The sequence below is a fragment of the Rhinolophus hipposideros genome, assembly GCF_964194185.1.
Source record: "Rhinolophus hipposideros genome assembly, chromosome: 6".
Taxonomy (NCBI): domain Eukaryota; kingdom Metazoa; phylum Chordata; class Mammalia; order Chiroptera; family Rhinolophidae; genus Rhinolophus; species Rhinolophus hipposideros.
The window spans coordinates 48,371,617-48,390,192 of NC_138052.1; the positions used below are offsets into that span (position 1 = coordinate 48,371,617).

At 34.7% G+C, this 18,576-nt stretch overlaps 2 protein-coding genes across 2 annotated transcripts in view; one reads left to right on the forward strand and one right to left on the reverse strand.

Moving 5' to 3' along the window:
* SLC25A12 (solute carrier family 25 member 12) overlaps nt 1-18,576 on the reverse strand; it is a 166,470-nt gene that overhangs the window by 112,147 nt on the left and 35,747 nt on the right. The window lies entirely within an intron of this gene.
* Nucleotides 1-18,576, forward strand: part of HAT1 (histone acetyltransferase 1) — a gene marked incomplete at its 5' end in the record, with an annotated part of 46,423 nt that overhangs the window by 6,210 nt on the left and 21,637 nt on the right. The window contains 2 exon segments of the mRNA XM_081051798.1: nt 6,640-6,715; nt 10,071-10,191. Coding sequence (XP_080907924.1) covers nt 6,640-6,715; nt 10,071-10,191 — 197 coding nt within the window.

Here is an 18,576-nt window from a genome sequence, read left to right on the forward strand (position 1 = left end):
CACATCAAAATCCACTTAATTCAAGTTCTACACATATATGGCAGCTAAAGTTGACTGAGTTATTTGGTTATTCTACTCCTTTAACAATCAATAGCAGTAACTTGCTTTCTTTAAACCAACTTTCCTTCTTCCTTCCCTCTTTCTCTTCAGCCCCCCTGTCCTATCTCCCTCCCATCTTCTCTGGATAAATGTTTGTTGAAACTTACAATGTGATAGGCACTGTGCTAGGCACATGGGATAACTTGAACTCAACCATATACCAGTAATTTCACTAAGGTTTATCCCAAGATTCTTCCTCCCATAGCAAGCTGTTTTCACTTTGTGTGTAAGTGATTGACAGGCATACTTTTCCCACAGGGATTTGATGCTCTGGGGGTTAGGTTACTGGAGAAATGGTGAATCTTTTTTTCTGTATTTCACTTTAACCATTTTAAGTGTACAATTAAGCAGCATTAATTACATTCACAATGTTGTGCAACCATCACCAGCATCTGCTTTCAAAACTTTTTCTTCACCCCAAACAGAAACTGTTAACTCCTCACTTGTCTTTTCCTCCAGCCCCTTGTAACCTCTAATCTACTTTCTGTCTCTCTGAATTTACCTATTCTAGATATTTTGTTTAAGTGGTGTCATACAGTATTTGTACTTTTGTGTGTGGCTTATTTCACTTAGGATAATGTTTTCAACTTACTTCACTTGGCTAGCGTTTCATATTGTAGCATGTATCAGATTTTCATTCCAGTTTATGGCTGAGTAATATTCCATTGTGTATATATGTCACATTTCGTTTATTCATCTGTTGATGGACACGGGTTTTTTTTCCACCTTTTGGCTGTTGTGAGTAATGCTTCTATCAACATTGGCATACAGGTATCTATCTTCATTGTAGGTATATCTTTTATAGAAAACATGTTTGGATTTGATTGTATAATTTTTTTTTTACCTAGTCAGTTTATCTCCTTTACATTTATTTTTTGTTGCTTTTGTCATCTTATTTTTGTATTGCTTCCTTGCACTTTCTCATTCCTATCTTTTCCTATATAATTATGTTTGCCCTTCCTTCTACTCTCTTGTATACTAGATCCTACTAAAAAGCCATATAACCTATTTTTAAAATACAGTGTATTGTAAGTTCTACTGAGATAATCTTTATATTTTTAAGTTCATTCAGCACTTATTTAGCTGTACTATGTTGCACGCATTTATCTGGGCTCTGGAAATAGAACAGTATACAAATAGTCCTTCTCTTCATGGAACTTTCATTCTGGTTATGAGAAACAGACATAAATACATGACAAGTTGTGATATGTGTTACGGAGGAAATAATAGGGTGATCAGGTTCTATTGCTAAGGTGACATTTGAGTAGATACTAAAAGAAGTGAGTCTTTGAGCCATGTAAATAGCTCAAAGATGAGTCTACCAAGCCAAAGAATAGCAAGTGCAGAGTGTGCTGGACATGTTCAGGGAACATTAAGGAAGCCATTGTGACTGCGAAGCATAGCTTGGGAGGACGAGATCTGGGAGCCAAATGATGAAAGTGTTTGAAGCAGGAAGAAGTAATCAACTTTGTCAAATATTTGCTGGTAGTTCTACTAACAAGGCTATTGGGATTTAGTGATTTAACGATTTTTTTCCAAGAGAAGTGATAGAGTCATAGGATCTACCTCTTCGTAGTAGTTTAAGATAAATTAAGAGGAGAGGAATTAGAGTAATGGAGTATAGATTTTTTTTTGAAGAGTTTTGCTGTAAAGTGGCGTTGAGAAATGGGATAGCTAGAAGAATAGACGGGATAAAGTTAGATAACTTATTTTTACTTCTTAAAAAGTGATGTCCAATTTATATACTACAATGAAACACATGTTTTTACCCCCAAAATAGCTGCTTTTTAAAATTTTAATTTAAAACCCAATTTTTTGGGGGTTGAGACATGCAGCAGATATGGTGGGTTACATTCCTCTTTGTTTTATTTTGTTTTTGAAACAATTGCAAACTTATGGAAAAGCTGGAAGTATAAATACAAAGATCTTTTTTCCCCTGAACTATTTGAGAATAAATTGCTGACTTGATGAACCACCACAACAAATACTTTAGTGTATATTTCCTGTGAACAGGAATGTTATCCTACATAACCAGAATATAACCATCAAAATTAGAAAATTAGTACATTATCACCATCTAATTCACAGACTCCATTCAAGTTTCCTTAGTTGTCCCAAAATGCCCTTTACAGCAAAGGGATCCAGTTTAGAATCAGGGCTTACATTTGGTTTCCTGTCTCTTTTGCCTCCTTCAGATTGGAATAATTGTCTCTTTTGTTGACTTTGATGACCTTGACATTTCGAAGATTACAGGCTACTTATTTTGTATGTCCCTCAATTTGTGTTTGTCTGATGTTTACTCATGGCTTATTTCAGATTATACTTTCTTTGGTAGGAATAGCACAGAAGTGAGGTGCACATCTCACTGTGTCCTATTAGTTTTTCTTTAAACTTCCAGTTTTTCTTTAAACTTTTTCATTTATTTTCTGTTTTATTTAGTTGATTGTAACCAGTTACTATTAATGTATTTTGGTATTCATGTTATCCCTGACTTGCCAGTGAGAGCCCAGTTCAAGCTTGTTCTTTTTTACATGTCCTCTTCATTATTTGATTACTTCATACTTTGATTACTTTCTGAAACAAGATGTTGCGGGCTCATCTGTTATCTCTGTTATATCTGCTATCTCAGCTCCGAAAACAGCCATTTTTCCAAGGAGCCCTGGTTTCTTTTAGTGGAAAATGGTATTTTGAAACTAAGTTCTGCTAGGTGAGCAGGTGAGCTCATTGCTGTTGAGTATTGCTCTAACATTAATGAGAGCAGGCGTCTCTGGACAGAACTTTGCTCCTTCCTATGCAGTCCCTGCTCCCTGCAAGGTGATTGCTGTTCTGATCATTTCTTTCACCAAAATTAGTTCTGTCTGCCTGTTTTAGAACTTTATGTAAGTGTAATTATACATATACATGAGTATATTCAAAAAGTAGATTTACTGCTGGTCTTATGCTCTGTTGGCAATAAGGTGCCAGTTAGTATTCCAGGCCCTGACTTTTATTTTTCTCCAAAAATGTGAATGACATAGGTATTCCTGGAAAGAAAATTTTTAGTGCCTCTTTTAAATTATTTCAGATTTTTATATTGTATATTTCTGTATTGGAACATTACATATTTTATAGAAATTTTGGAAAATTAAGAATATAGGAAATAAAAATTACCCATAATTCCATCACCCAGAATAAATATTTCTGTATTATAATTTGAGGTATTTCCATCTAGTTTTTTTAGATATATATTCATTTGCATTATTTCTCTTATATAAAATTAAGATCACAGTATCTTGTTCTAGTCACTTAACTGTGCATTGTGAACATTTTTCTATATCACCAAATATTTCTCAATAACATGGCTTAATGATTATATAAACCATTTCGTGTTTATAATTTATTTCATCATTCTTCAACGTGCTTGAAATTTGGGTTGCTTGCTTGCTCTTTTGCTTTACTGACATAACTCTACTGTATAAAGACTTAAAAAAGATTTAATATTTGTGATATCCAGGAGAAAGTTTGTACTTTGTGCATGTTTTTATGTACATGTATATATTGATTTGGCCTTAACCCCACTACTTACCAACTTGGTAACTTTGAGCAAATTAGTGTCCTTTTTGTATTATTCATCTATAAAATGGAAGTTCTGTAGCTCTTGTGAGCATTAACTACAATAGTGTGCATAAAATTTTTAGCAAATTGCCTGGCGCACAGTAAATGTTCAAGTGACAGCTAATAATATTGTTAATGACATATTACCTTGTGTGTGACTGCTCCTGAAGAGTATATCCAGCGTTGGCATACATTATTCACACAAAAACTTGCAGTACACGAATATCAATAGCATTTTCAAAATAGCTCCAAAGTGGAAACATGCCAAATGTCCATTAACTGAAGAATGGATAAACGAATATGGTATATCCATGCAGTAGAATTATTATTCAGCCACGAAAAGGAATGCTACTGGTATTATTTCAACATGCATCAACCTTGAGAACATATTAAGTGAAAGAAGCCAGACACAAAAGGCCACATACTATGTGATTTCATTTCTTTCATAATTACTATAGTTGTATATTGAGGGTTGTTTTGTTGTTTTTTTGAGAATAGCAAACTCGCACTTGTGCCTTATTTATTAAAAGGACTAACCTCTATTCTTTGTTTCCTTAGCACCACTTGTTTGTTTTGTCTAGGCCTAGGACTTTTTACCTTAAAAACCCTCTTTTAAGGAGATAACGTTCATTCTAATCTCTATCAAGTATAGCCCTTGGTATCTTTTCAATGTATAACCCTTAAAATCTAATCAAATCCAAACAATAAATATTTAATTATATATTTGTCTTAAGCTATTTGAGTTTTAAAAAAACTCATCACGTTTTTCTTTTAGTTCCTATTTTCTGTGGACTAAACTCCATGCTAAAATAGTAAAACGTCATTAATGTGGGTGAATGGGGCATTTGAAGAAGGCCAATCTAAATTATAAAAATGGTTATTGTAACTAGGCTTATGACACTTTATAATTGCTTGTCTTTTTCTCTATCCATGTCTCTATTCATGTCTCTACCCATCATTACCAAAGCCTATATGTTATATTACAAGCAGTAGTTTAAAATTAATTTTTAATAATTTCTAGAGACTTCCAAACATTTTTAAATATTAAAGATGCAGTAGTGGGAATTTTTAGGTTAATGAGTCTAAACATATTGGACTGCTTACTTTTTATTATGAAATATTACAGACATGCAAAAAATAAAGGGCAAACTGATGAATATCTGTGATTCCATCACTCATCTTCAAATCTTAACATTTTGCTGTATTTGCCCAGAACCTTTTTTCTTTAAATTTTCATTATGAAAATTTGCAAATACATAAAAAAGTTGAGAGGCTAAAACAAGACTTACATATATATTTGACACCTACATTCAATTAACATTTTGCCATATTTGCTTTAATAGGTTTGTATTTTTGCTGAATTATTTGAAAGCAGGTTTCTGAACATCATGATAGTTTCCTCAAAGCACATGTCCTACTACATGAATACTCACATATATAAACATCATACCATTATCAAACCTAAGAAAATTAATGGTAATTACTTGATATCGTGTAATTTTCTGGTTTCCCTGGTTGTCCTTGAAAGTCTTCAGTAGCTTTTTGTAAAAAATTATTTAAACCAGAATCCAATCAAGGATCATGTATTGTGTTTGATTGTGATGTTTCTTTAATCTGTTAATCCAAAACAGTTCCTCTCACCCCACAAGGAACTGTCACACCCATGCCAGTATTTATTTGGAAGAGTAGTCATTGTGTAGAATTATTAGACAAATCTACATTTTTCTTGATTTTTCTGTTTTCTTTTGGTAGTGTGTAACTTGTTCCCCTACCCTTGGAACATACAAAGCTGACTAGATCTAGGATAAATTGTTTTGGTAAGAAACCTTCATAGGTAATGCTGTCTGTATACATTATATTGCATTGAATCAGGAGGCACATAATGTTGGTCTATCCAGCAATGAGAGATTGTAACTAAAATCACTTGGAAAGGTGGTGACTGCCAGATCTCTACAGTGAAAAGATACCTTTCCTTTTGTAAATCAGTAATCTGCCAAATGGTAACTTTCATAACCTGCAAATGTCCTGCTCTGTGAGAACAGTGATAGAAATTTTTCATCTACAACTTTTTCATTTTTCAATTGCTTAAGGATTTTTTTTTAGTAAAGTTTTTCTTCATAAGATAAATTGGGAAAATGTCCATTAATACCAGTACTCATAATATCTGCAAATAAAAATACCAACAGGATACCCATTTCCATTTTGGATTGGTAGAAATTAAAATTGAGGGTACAAAGCATTGTCAAGGATGTGGGAAATAAAGGAGTTTAAGTAGCTGCTGGTAGTTGCGTAAACTATTAACATTATTTTCAGAGGGCACTTAAGCAGTATTTATAAAAATATTTCAATACTTTTATTAAGTATTTCTACTGCCAGGAATTTACCTTGTGTGTACTTGTAAAAGTACAGCAAGGTGTATATAAGGATGCCATTTCAGCATTACTTTTAATAGCAAAAACAAAGCAAAACAAGGAACATAAATATTGTCTTGTAGTCATGAATGATGTGATGACATGGGCTTCATCAAACTCTGTTCTTGTTCTCAGAATGTTTCCTATCACATTCTGTTTTTGTTTCCTTGATGCTGTAGCTTTCTTATCACAAAGTGTCATTTTTGGTTTTGTTTTCTTTTACTCTTTGCATTGTGTGTAAACATACATTAAAGTAAAAATTAAATCAGATGCCTCTGTCATGCCTAGTTTCTGATTCTTAGAATCAGTAGTTTTTTTGTCACTGAAGCCCTCAAAATGATATTCTAATTTTCATTGTTCATCTGTCTCTTGAGAATCCAGTGTAAATCATATAATGGAAAAGCAACATGTTAAGGAAAAAAAATGTTGGCTGTATCCTAGTATAGTGAAATTCTTGAAATGGAAATACCTGTCACCTTTAATTTCTTTAATTTAATATCTTTAATACCTCTGTATTTTTCATTCTTTTAAACAGTTCGTTTTCCTGAAGATCTTGAGAATGACATTAGAACTTTCTTTCCTGAATATACCCATCAACTCTTTGGGGATGAGTAAGTAACTTAGTAAGATGTTTGCCAAATTAGTATGGCAAATTAAAAAAAAAAAATCATTCTTCTTTAAGATTTAGAAATCAGAATTTATTTTCTTTAGTGTTATTTTAGTGTGATTTATTTTAAAATATAAGAATGACATTTTTGACATTGAGACACAAATTTACTATGTATCATTTAGTACTATAGATGCATTATTTCATTTAATTCTCACAACAGTCTTAGCAATGGTATTATTTGTTATATTGTGCATTGGTGGAATTGGATAGATGCCTAAGGATATGTGAATGGCCAAAGTTCAGATTCAGGCAATTTGACTGCAGAGCCCATATTCACAACTACTACATTTTACTTCCTACCACTTTGCTATACTGCTTCTAGTACAGAATACAGCCCCCTAAAGCTAGAAAGCTAAAGTTGTTATTCTCTGACAACTAAGTTAAGAGAAATTTATTTTTAAAAACAACTTCAAAGATATGTCCTGCGATATTTAGTGTAGTGCTTTAATTTCCTATACTTTCATAATATTATTAGAACAGTCAATTACCTTTTTTTAAACTTGATTTTGAAAAAATTTCAAGTTTGCAGAAAGTTGCAAGAATAGTTCTCTGTATAGCCTTTCCCTAGATCCACTAGTTGTTAACATTTAGCTATATTTGCTTTAATCATTCTCTCTTCTTATACAAATATATTGATATGTTTTTGTTGAACCATCTGAGAATAGGTTAGATATATCTAGATTTCTTACTCCTAAATTCTTTAGTGTGTATTTTCTAAAAGCAAAGGCATTCTTTAGTGTGTATTTTCTTTAGTGTGTATTTTCTAATAATTCTTTAGTGTGTATTTTCTAAAAGCAAAGGCAACTATAGTAGAATTATCAAGACTCTGGAAATTTACCATTGATACAGTACTATTTTCTAATATATAGTCCACATTTCAAATTTTGCCAATTGATTTTCAATGATTCTTTTATAAGAAACTTTCCCCTTCCTGAATTCAATATAGAATCACGTATTACATTTAGTTGTATCTCTTTAGTCTCCTGTAATCTGAAATAGTTCCTCAGCCTTTCTTTGTTTTTCATGACATTGACATTTTTGTAGAGAGTAAGCTAGTTTTTTTAAACCTTTGTTTTGGTTTAGTTCGTTTCTTTATGATTAAATTCATATAACGCATATTTTCATAGTGCCATGGCAGAAGTTGTGTCCTTTTTGGTGTATCATATCAGAAAGTCCATGATATCAATTTGTCCCATTGCTGGTGAAGTTAACTTGGATTACTTAGTTTGGAGGTGTCTGCCAGGTTTCTCCACTATAAGGATAATGTTTTCCCCTTTGTTATTCATATATAATCTGTGGAGGCATACTCTGAGACTGAAAAAAATACCGTGTTTCCCGTCAAGCTTGTGCTCAGTAGTTTTTAAATTTGTTAATGATTCTTAACCTTAATCAGTATTTTACTGATTATAACATGGTGATTTTTCTACTCTGTCATATCTTCTACATTTATTAGTTGGCATTCTACTGTAAGGTAGAGCTTCTCTTCCTCTTCTGTATTTTTTTAATAACAGAATAGATTCAAAGATTCTTTTTTAATTCAGTGTGATACAATCTGTTCCTGTTACTAATTTTGATGTTCAAATCATCCCAGGTTCATCAAGTGGCTACCCTGTCAAACTGGCTTTTGAGTACTTTTGATATATCATCATCATTTGGGGGACACTTTACTTTCTGATACAATAAAATGTTCTAGATTCGTCTAGTACTTTCTCTTTTAGTTCTAGAGTCAGCCATTTTCCCAAGGAATCCTGGTTTGTTGTATTAGGGAAGGATGTTTAGACATAGTTGGCATTTAAAATATTTCCCTTCACGGCTGTTTTTCTTATGTATTATTTCAACATCATTGGCATATTTATTTAATGTGTTTTTAAATTGACAAATGTCTCTCCATCAAATTTCCTGAGAATTTCTCGTTATTAATGTATCAGATTGGGCATTTTACGTGTTTTAATGTTAATAAAATATTATTACATATTGATTCATGCCAAAATTTGAGCCTTTCATATCTTAAACAGGTTTTATTTTTATTATAAAAATAATTTTTTTTATAAAAATAAAAAAGAATGTTTTTTCATTGGATTTCTGTCTTTAAGGAGCTAGTCTCTTCTTACTGCTATTGAAAATTTCTTTCTGTGGTAATATCTTAGTGGGTAGGATGTGATTTTATAGATACTGTTTAATGGCATTTTGCACGTAGACTTGTCTGGTTTGTATGTCATTAAGTGGTACGCTGGCATAGCTTTCTTCTGAGATAGACAGATGACAGTCACATAATTGTGATAATCTCATATCTTATGACTCAAGCATGACATCAGTCCAGATTCTAGTACCACTGCCACTTCTTTCTACTTACTGCACGTAATTTTCAGAGTCCTGGGATGGACACTGCTCATATTTTATTTTGGTAGTCAAGACAGAAATCTGGAAATGACACTGCTTCTTTTAAGGATTCTTCTTTCAGAATTCACTTTTAAGAACTTTATTGAGATATAATTTACTATACAATTCAATGGTTTTTAGTATATTCAGAATTGTTCAATCATCAGTCACTACAGTCAGTTTTAGAACATTTTCATCACTTCCACCAAAATACAACCAATTTCTCCCCAGTCGCTTTTTCCCCCACCCTTCCTAATCTACTTTCTGTGTCTATAGATTTACCTATTCTGGATATTTCAGAATTCATTTTTTAAGACTCTTTTTAAGCTGCAAGTCATAGATTGATAGCAGGGAGCAGGGTTGGAAAAATAGCAGCAACTCCACATCTGCTTTTCGAGTTCATAACGGGCTGTAATTAGACAGATGCTATGACCACTTTCAGCAGCTCTGAATGTTGGTGATGGAAGCAAGTGGTAAGTTGGAAGGACAGAACCAAGGCTACATCTTAGCTGCTTGTCTAGCCAGGTGCCAGTTTAATACTTGTCTCTAATGTAAAATGCCTCCTAATACTAGTAATAGCAGCAGTAGCAGTGTTGCAACAGCAGCAACTGTTGCAGTGGTAGTAAGCGTTTATTGAGTTCTTTGTACAATGTGCCAGTCACTGTGACAAGCAGTTTACATGTATTAACTTACTTATTTAACCCAAACAATATTTTTGAGGTTGGTGCTATTCTCATTTTATAAGTGAGGAAAGCTGAAGCACAGTATCATTACAGATTTTTTTTTATAAGTATAGTTTAAAATCTTGAAACTACCCATGAAGTTAAACTTGTTTATATGTAGGATTAATACTATGTAATGACTTCACAAAGACTCATTTTGGGGTCTTAGATTACTACTGTTTTTTCCTCTTTCAGTGAAACTGCTTTTGGTTACAAGGGTCTGAAGATCCTGTTATACTATATTGCTGGTAGCCTGTCAACAATGTTCCGTGTTGAATATGCATCGAAAGTTGATGAGAACTTTGACTGTGTAGAGGTAAGAAGAGAATTAGATTTTAGACTTTGTTTTCCAATTGAGTGTAAAACAGGCTTTAAAATTTAAAGGTTTGAGGGAGGAGAGAATCTGTTATATAGTAGCTTTAAAACCACATATTCAGTCTTTAGTGATGGAGATGATTGCCTGTCATTGCAATTAACCTTGTGATTTTGTTCCTTAGCTGATCTGTTTCCTGAGTGCACCTTCTCCATGAAAACCTTCACTTTCATGATTAAAGTTGTATTTTATTTACAAACTTTTGCTTTTTATTATGTGCGTGAAAATTACTAATTTACCCAGAAGTTAAATAAGATGGCAGGAAATAGCTAAATTTTCTACTTTTACTTCATGTAGAATTTGCCTATTTAAATTTCTCTGGCTGCATTTCTAGTTCCACAAACTTTGCTAATATATTCCTTTATGAGCATGGATAATTGAGCTGATTACATTATACAACTATTTGAAACAAATGGACCAAAAGAGTGAAGGCAAAGAGAGACACTGAAGAGTACGTGTCTGTGGCAGGCTGAAGAACGGCCACCCAGGGGCACTATGAGCACAGAGACAGTGATGGGGCCACACGCCAAGGAGTGCTGGGAGCCGGAACTCAGAAGTAGCCAGAAGCAGATTCTCCTGTAGAGAATCTAGAGGAAGAATCTAGAGCCTCTGGAGGAAGTGTGGTCCTATTCACACCTTGATTCAGCTCAGTGATGATGATTTTAGACTTTGCTGCTGGATTCTTAAGAGAATAAGTTTCTGTTGTTTTAAGTCTCTAAGTTTGTGGTAACTTGTTACAACAAACAGCCACAGGAAACTAATGCAGATTTTTGTACCAGAAAGCAGGGTGCTACTATAAAGAATAACAAAAAACTGTAGAGGTATCCTTGGAGATGGGTGATGGGTAGTGACTGTAAGAATTTTGAGGTACATGATAAGAAAAGCATAATTGCCTTGAACAGACTGTTGGTAGAAATATGGATGTTAAAGGCACTGCTGGTGAGTGCTCAGAACAAAGTTAGGCGCATGTTGGAGAATATGTATATCATAAACAGAGTGTTGGTAGAATAGGAATGTTTAAAGGTGCCTCTGGTGAGAAGGAAATGAGGAACATGTTATTGGAAACTGGAAGAAAAGAGCTCTTTATTACATAATACCAGAGAGCCTAGCTGAATTGTATCAGACCATATATGAGTCTCCATCAACATGGCTAATACCATTTGCCCCCACCCTGGTGATTCCGACACCCTGTCCCAACAAACTTGCAGGCTCACCCAAGCCATTTCCAGTGGCTTTTCCATACAAACAACCTGTCTTGGCTCATACTGTGGACTTCCCTAAAAGCTCTCAAAAGTTCACAAACCCCAAACAAGCAGCATCTGGCCTTGGTGTGCCCTGTATCTCTTGCTGAGCAGCCCTAAGTCCAGCACTGGTGGGAGCTGGCCTTGGTTCGAGGCTTGGCCTCATCCAGGCACCTTCAAGCCCATTGTGGGTGGTGGCCATCAGTGGATGGCTTTGTGGCTCAGGCCAGCTGGCCCCGGACAGGGCACCGGCTTCAGCTGACTGTGGCATGCAGTGGGGCCCCTCCCAGGAGGCATCGGGGTCAGCATACCCAGTGACCGGCTCTGGACTGCACTGGACCACCACCCAGCTGCCTCTGCTGGCTGCATATCCAAAAGGCAGAGTGGCAGGTACCAGAGCCCTTCTACAGCGAATCCTGTTCCATAGGATTAGCCTTGCACTGTAGTTATTGCCAGTCTTCAAAACCAATCAGCCTGAGGGTCAGTCCTTCCCATTGACATAGAAACGGCAATCAAGGATCATCTACAACAAGAGGGCACACAACCCACACAAGGGACACACCTGGAGCACCTGGCTCAATTGACCAGGGAGACTGTGCCAGTGGGCCCCACAGGACACCTAGAACATAAGGCCACTCTACTAAGACCAAGAGACATAACAGCTCTAATATGTAGAAACAAGCAACCAAAATGGGGAGGCAAAAGTCCCAAATGAAAGAACAGAACAAAGTTCCAGAAGAAGAACTAAACAAAATGGAGACAAACAATTTAGCAGATGTAGAGGTCAAAACACTTGTTATAAGAATGGGCAGTGATCTCAGAACTTCAACAAAGAGATAGGAAACATAAAAATGGAGATAGAAAACATAAAAAAGAACCAGTCAGAAATAAAGAATACAATAACTGAAATGAAGACTACATTAGAGGCAATCAGCAGTAGACTAGATGAAGCAGAGGACTGGAACCAGCAATTTTAAAGATAAGGTAGCAGAAAACACCCAACCAGAACAGAAAAAAGAATCCAAAAAAATGAGAGTTTAAGGGACCTCTGGGACAACATCAAGCATACCAACATTCACATAGGCATACCAGAAGGAAAAGAGCGGGGAATTGAAAACCTATTTGAAGAAATAATGACTGCAAATTTCCCTAACCTGGCGAAGGAAACAGACAAGTCCAGGAAGCACAGTCACAAACAAAATGAATCCAAAGAGGCCCACACCAAGACCCATCATAATTAAAATGCCAAATGAGAAAAACAGAATCTAGGACTTGATTATTTGGGAGATTGTCAGCCTATCCATAATGTAGAAGACACTAAAATTAGGAGATTCATTGTCAGGAAAGTACTGAGAGAAAGCCCAGAGTGTGGTTAGATAACCTTTTGCTTTTGCTGGAGATTAAGCATGTGACTCATAGATGTCAATATCAGCAAAAGCCAGAAATAGAGATTGAATAGAAATTATGGAAGATCTGTGGAAGACCCTGTTGTCTAATGTTGTGTACCCCTGTGGCATACGCAGATTGCCCACAAGGGTTTTGAGAATGCTATATCAGCAGAAACAATGCCAGTTTGCACTGACAGGATGAGGAAAGGCTGATGAACTTTCCAAATTCTGTAGGCAGGAGACAGGCTGATAACACTACTCAGCTGCAAACGTGCTGCCCTTCAAGAAAAAGGACGAATGATTGAGGGTGGAGCTTCAAGCCCAGAGGGTGGAGCCACAGGCCTCAGTATTCCTAGACCTTAAAGACTCAGGAAAGAGGACTTCCAGAACTGCTTCAGAAAGTGGAAGGATGATGGGATAAGTGTTTGAAGCGAGGGGGTGTATTTTGGGGGGGGATTAATGGCAATGGTCTTTTACTATCATACAATTTTTTAATTTAAAATTTCACCGTATCTTTTGAACATACCTCGTATTTAGTATACATCCTGTTTAAAAATGTTAGGACTGTTTATGAGCTAAATGGGCCCAAGCTCTTCTGCTTATTAGTTTTTCTGTTTTTGCAGTGTATATTTATTTTTCCCCCACTCCCATACTTTTGTGCTATTAGCTCTCAATTTACTGCTGTCGTGAGGGGTTTCCCTCTTACAAACAATCCACATATGGGTGAAAATACCATATTGGTAAGCTTAATGGAATTGTAACATGAATTGTATATAAAATGAAAGCAGTCTGAAATAGTCTCTTACATCTTTTCTTCAACTTTATTGTTAGAATTATTTTGAGCTTATCCTTTTTTTGTTCCTACTTCCCGGCCCTGTTCGAGATGATTAAGCTTAATAATACGTAACTATACTTAATACAGTACTTGTTTTATTCAGTGGTTTGTGTCCCTAGGAAATTTCTGAAATTTTGCAGCTTTGAAAGTGTTTTTGAGTAATGCTGTAGTCGTAGTGATTTGATGTTTGAAAATATTTAATCTCAGCAAACTGGCATTTAACACAGACTTATTAAAATAGAATTTTTCCATAATGAAATATTTCTTACTAGATTTTTGCATTTTCAAGCCCAGCTAGGTACTCTTATTAAAAATGCAGGTGGTATTTTTTCCTTGTGTTATACAAAAATTCACTGTTGTTTGAGGGTTTAGGTGGGTTTTTCTTTAAGTTCCAGCTGATAGTACTGATGATTTCTTTCAAAGGAACTATTGACTTTAGTTATTGATAAATCTTTCAAATACTAAGCACAGTAAAGATACCTGTGCAATTGACTTCTAATTGTTTTGTTCTTGAAAACCAGGTTTTTCCATTTAGAAATACTATGTTGGGAGTAAGGAATCAATCTTTTATAATGTCTTTTTGTAGGATTATTTATTTGTTCCATGGTTGAAGATCATTTATTTAAATTACGTGCTCAAGCAAAGACTTTTTTCCTCCTTATAAAAGAAGAATGGATAGTGGATGTAGGTGGACTGGGCTTGCTTCTTACATCTCAGTTTGCAGTAAGAATGTTCATTCCACAGTGCCTTCTGTTTTCTTGGTGCTGGAGGTACAGTGGCAATCAAAACAAAGTTGCTGGTCTCATAGAGCTTATAGAGGAGCCAAGAGGAACAATCAGTAAACAAATACTAAATAAACAGATAGTGTTATAAAGAAACATTTTGCTGGTTTCTGAATGAAGGGGAGCCAGCCATGTTAAAATCTGAGGGAAGAGTTTGAGTCAGCAAAGGGACAAGCATATGCAAAGGCCCTGAAATGAGAACACTCAACATTTTCATAGTCCAGGAAGATGACCATCATTATAAATCATTGTCATGATGGAAAGAAGGGTAGGAAATGGTTGAAGAGGGTGGCAAAACTAGATGGTGAGAGATAAGAATAGCTGATAGCCTTTAGTTTTAAGTCGTTAGAGGTCATATGATATGGTTTATATTTTTAAGGTGATTCTGGCTGCTATGCAGAGAAAACACTGTAGGGGGCAAGAGTGAAAGAAGGGAGAACATTACAGTGCTATAGACAACACGGCTTTTAAGTGTCTGATTGAAGATATTTTTCGGAGGTAGAGCCAGCAGGATTTGCTGTTGAATGAAATGTGATGGAAGAGGGAAAAGAGGAACACGGAGGACCCCATTCCTTAGCAATAGTGGCACTGTTAACTGAAATGGGTAAGATTGGAATAGGGTTAGGGGGTGAAAATTAAGATTTTTGTTTTACATATGTCAAGTTTGAGACTGTTACGTACCATATTTGAGATTTTGCAGACTATACTCGGTAGCATTTTTGCATATGAAAAATACACCCTTTTGGATGGTCAGAAACCACAGCAAATCTGCTTAGAAGAAGTTTGCTTAGAATTTTGCCATTACATTCATCTTTCATTATTCAGCCTTTTTCTTTTCCAAGCTGAGTTCTCCAATTGCACCTAAAATCTTTAGTCACAATTAAGATGCCTGTAAAACATTTCCACAAGCTATCATTTTTTAAGGCAACATAATTATTCTGCATTTTACAGTACAATAAACTTGGTTATTCAGACACTGCTAGTTTGTTCATCTATGGTTGTTCCTGACCTTTGCTTTTATCAATACCTCCTGCTCTCTCGAAGTAATTTCGTTGCTTTTTAGTGAAAGGGTTTGTTACTAAGATTGTTCAGTCTTGTTAACTGCTAATGTTTCTGGGAAAGATTTGGTAGAGGAAGTTGAAATACATGGATGCATAAGGTTTGTATCATCTGTGACTGTCAATCATCTATTTTATCCTTGTCTCCCATTAATGTGGGTTGAATTTGAGAGTAGATGAGAGCAGACATAAATTTTTTTTCTAGATTCTTTAGCCTCTTGTAGAAAAACCCTGTGTATTTACAAAACTGTAACCTTGAGGAAATAAAAAATAATCTGCGTTAACTAATAATGTTTCACTATACATTTTTTTTAAAGATTTTATTGGGCACGGGGAACAGGACTTTATTGGGGAACAGTGTGTACTTCCAGGCCTTTTTTCCAAGTCAAGTTGTCCTTTCAATCTTAGTTGTGGAGGGCGCAGCTCAACTCCAGGTCTAGTTGCTATTGCTAGTTGCAGGGAGCGCAGCCCACCATCCCTTGCGGGAGAGGATGCTTTCCAACCAACTGAGCCATCCGGGAGCTCGGTGGCAGCTCAGCTCAAGATGCCGTGTTCAACCTTAGTTGCAGGGGGCGCTGCCCACCATCCCTTGCGGAACTCGAGGAATTGAACTGGCAACCTTGTGGTTGAGAGCCCACTGGCCCATGTGGGAATCGAACCGGCAGCCTTCGGAATTAGGAGCATGGAGCTCCAACTGCCTGAACCACCAGGCCCCTTTCACTATACATTTTTTTGATAATTGTGACAGTGTTCTTTGAGTAATACTTTTATGAAACAAAATCTCATCAATATATAATTTTAAAGCTTTATTTGTGACAGTGTTCTTTGAGTAATACTTTTATGAAACAAAATCTCATCAATATATAATTTTAAAGCTTTATAATATTTCATTAATTATGTAGTAATTTTTTAAATTATATATTGAGATTTAAAATTATAAAGATTTTTATCTTGGATTTTGTTTATAAGTTCACAGAGCAAAACACTAATGCAGTATAAACAAACATCATACAACCTTTGTTTTTCCAGTAGAGAAAAAGTTCACAGTATTAATTTCACTAATAATCAAATTTCTACAGCTTAAATATTGTCAGAGAATTTAAAATTGAACAAATTAAGCAGATAAAGAAATCTTTTTTGCTTTTTATAGCATATTGTGGGGAATCTTAAAATTACAGTTAATGTTAAGTCTCTCCCGCTTAAGCCAAGAAAAGGACAGCAAGGACCACCTACTTAACATGCCTTTAAAATTGCTATTTCAAAAGTTGCTCACCACAGACAAATTTAGACAAATAGTGCTGTGTAGGTTAAGACACTAAAGAGGTACAGCAGGTCCTGAGATAATGTGTCTGTGTTCAACATTGTTATAATGTTTATGATATGCTGTAGGAGCTTAACTCATGTTTATATCAATTAGCCTGTGGTAACATTGGTTTCGTTATACATCATTTCACTTAAAGTCACAGAACCTGTCAATGACCTTAAGTGAGGACTTACTGTAATTTGGTTTTCAAATGTGTATAAATACAAATGTAAGCGTAAACATTTATACTATAGCTACCAGTTATTCTCAGGCACATTGCTTTATGCAGTGATGAGGAAAAGCAAAAACTGTTTTATGGGAACATCTGATGTGTAAAGTATAGAACTGGAAGTTGAAATGAACATAATGAGAGAGTATACAATATAAAACATTTGATTATGATTCATTTAACATAAGACCTAAATAGAATAGTTACTTTTATACTTTCCTTTTTAAAGAAATATTGCCAAACCTAGAATTCAGAACTTGGTGTCACATTAGGAAAACATTTGTAAGGCATGTCTTTATTAATTAAATATATCAGGTTTTATTCTGGACTCTTAATTGATTCAGTTTAATTTCTTATCCTTTTTATAACATTACTTTTGCATAATTTTAATTGAAGATTAGAGTAATAATCAAGGTAGGGAATTTTTCAGTTATCTTCAGAAGTGAAATCTAAACTTTAGCAAGAATCATTGGAATTAAAGGTTTCAGTTAATGTTTAATTCTACATTCAACTAAAAACGATTAGATGGGGTTTTTCTGTAGTGGGATTTTATTATCTGGCCAGTAATCCAATATGAAAAATGAATGTTTAACTGAACTAAAATATATTTATTCTTTTAGAAAAGAGTACAGCTCTCTAGACATGGTGATTATAGAATTTTTTTTCCTAAAGCAGAATCCATTTAATAGAGAAATGCAAACACTTTCCTTTAGTGAAGCAAAGTTCTGAATTATAGATTTGAAGAGCTATTTGGTTTTATGTTATGTATGTTATGTAATATATCAGATATACATTTTCTCTAACCTATTACAAATAACAGATTTTTTTGTTTTCAAACTTAGCCTTTTATTCCCCTGTAAAAGTTACTAAAGTAATGTGTAGAATTGCCCAGAGCAAAATATTTTATTTGAAGATATTTATTACAATAAACAGGTGTCCTTTGAAGGTGGAAAGTTAAACATTAACTTCTTTCAACTTTGTTGAGCTCAAACCTTTGAGTTACTGTCTTTCACCAGAATTGCTACTTGAATTTTAGGAGTTTCTAAGAAATCTTTGAAGTACATTTGATGAAAGATACATGAAGTTATTTGGTCACACTTTGTAATGCCTTGTTGAGAAGATAGGATATTGGGAAAGTTTTTAAAAGTTAAAATTATATACACTAAATTCCTTGAAGTGTTTTCTTTTAAATTGATAGATTGTAGGGGTGGCCGGTTAGCTCAGTTGGTTAGAGCATGGTGCTGATAAAACCAGGTTGCCGGTTTGATCCCCACATGGGCCACTGTGAGCTGCGCCCTCCTTAAAAAAAATAAAATATAATAAATAAATAAAACTGATAGAATATAAATCTCTTTAAGTAGTGTTTCTTGACTTTTTTTTAACTTGAAACAAAATTATGCTGCTTCACCCATCACTACTCCAGATTTTAATTGCCACACAACAGACCTATTAAAACTATTCCCTATTATTACAATTTCCTCTTGTGATTATT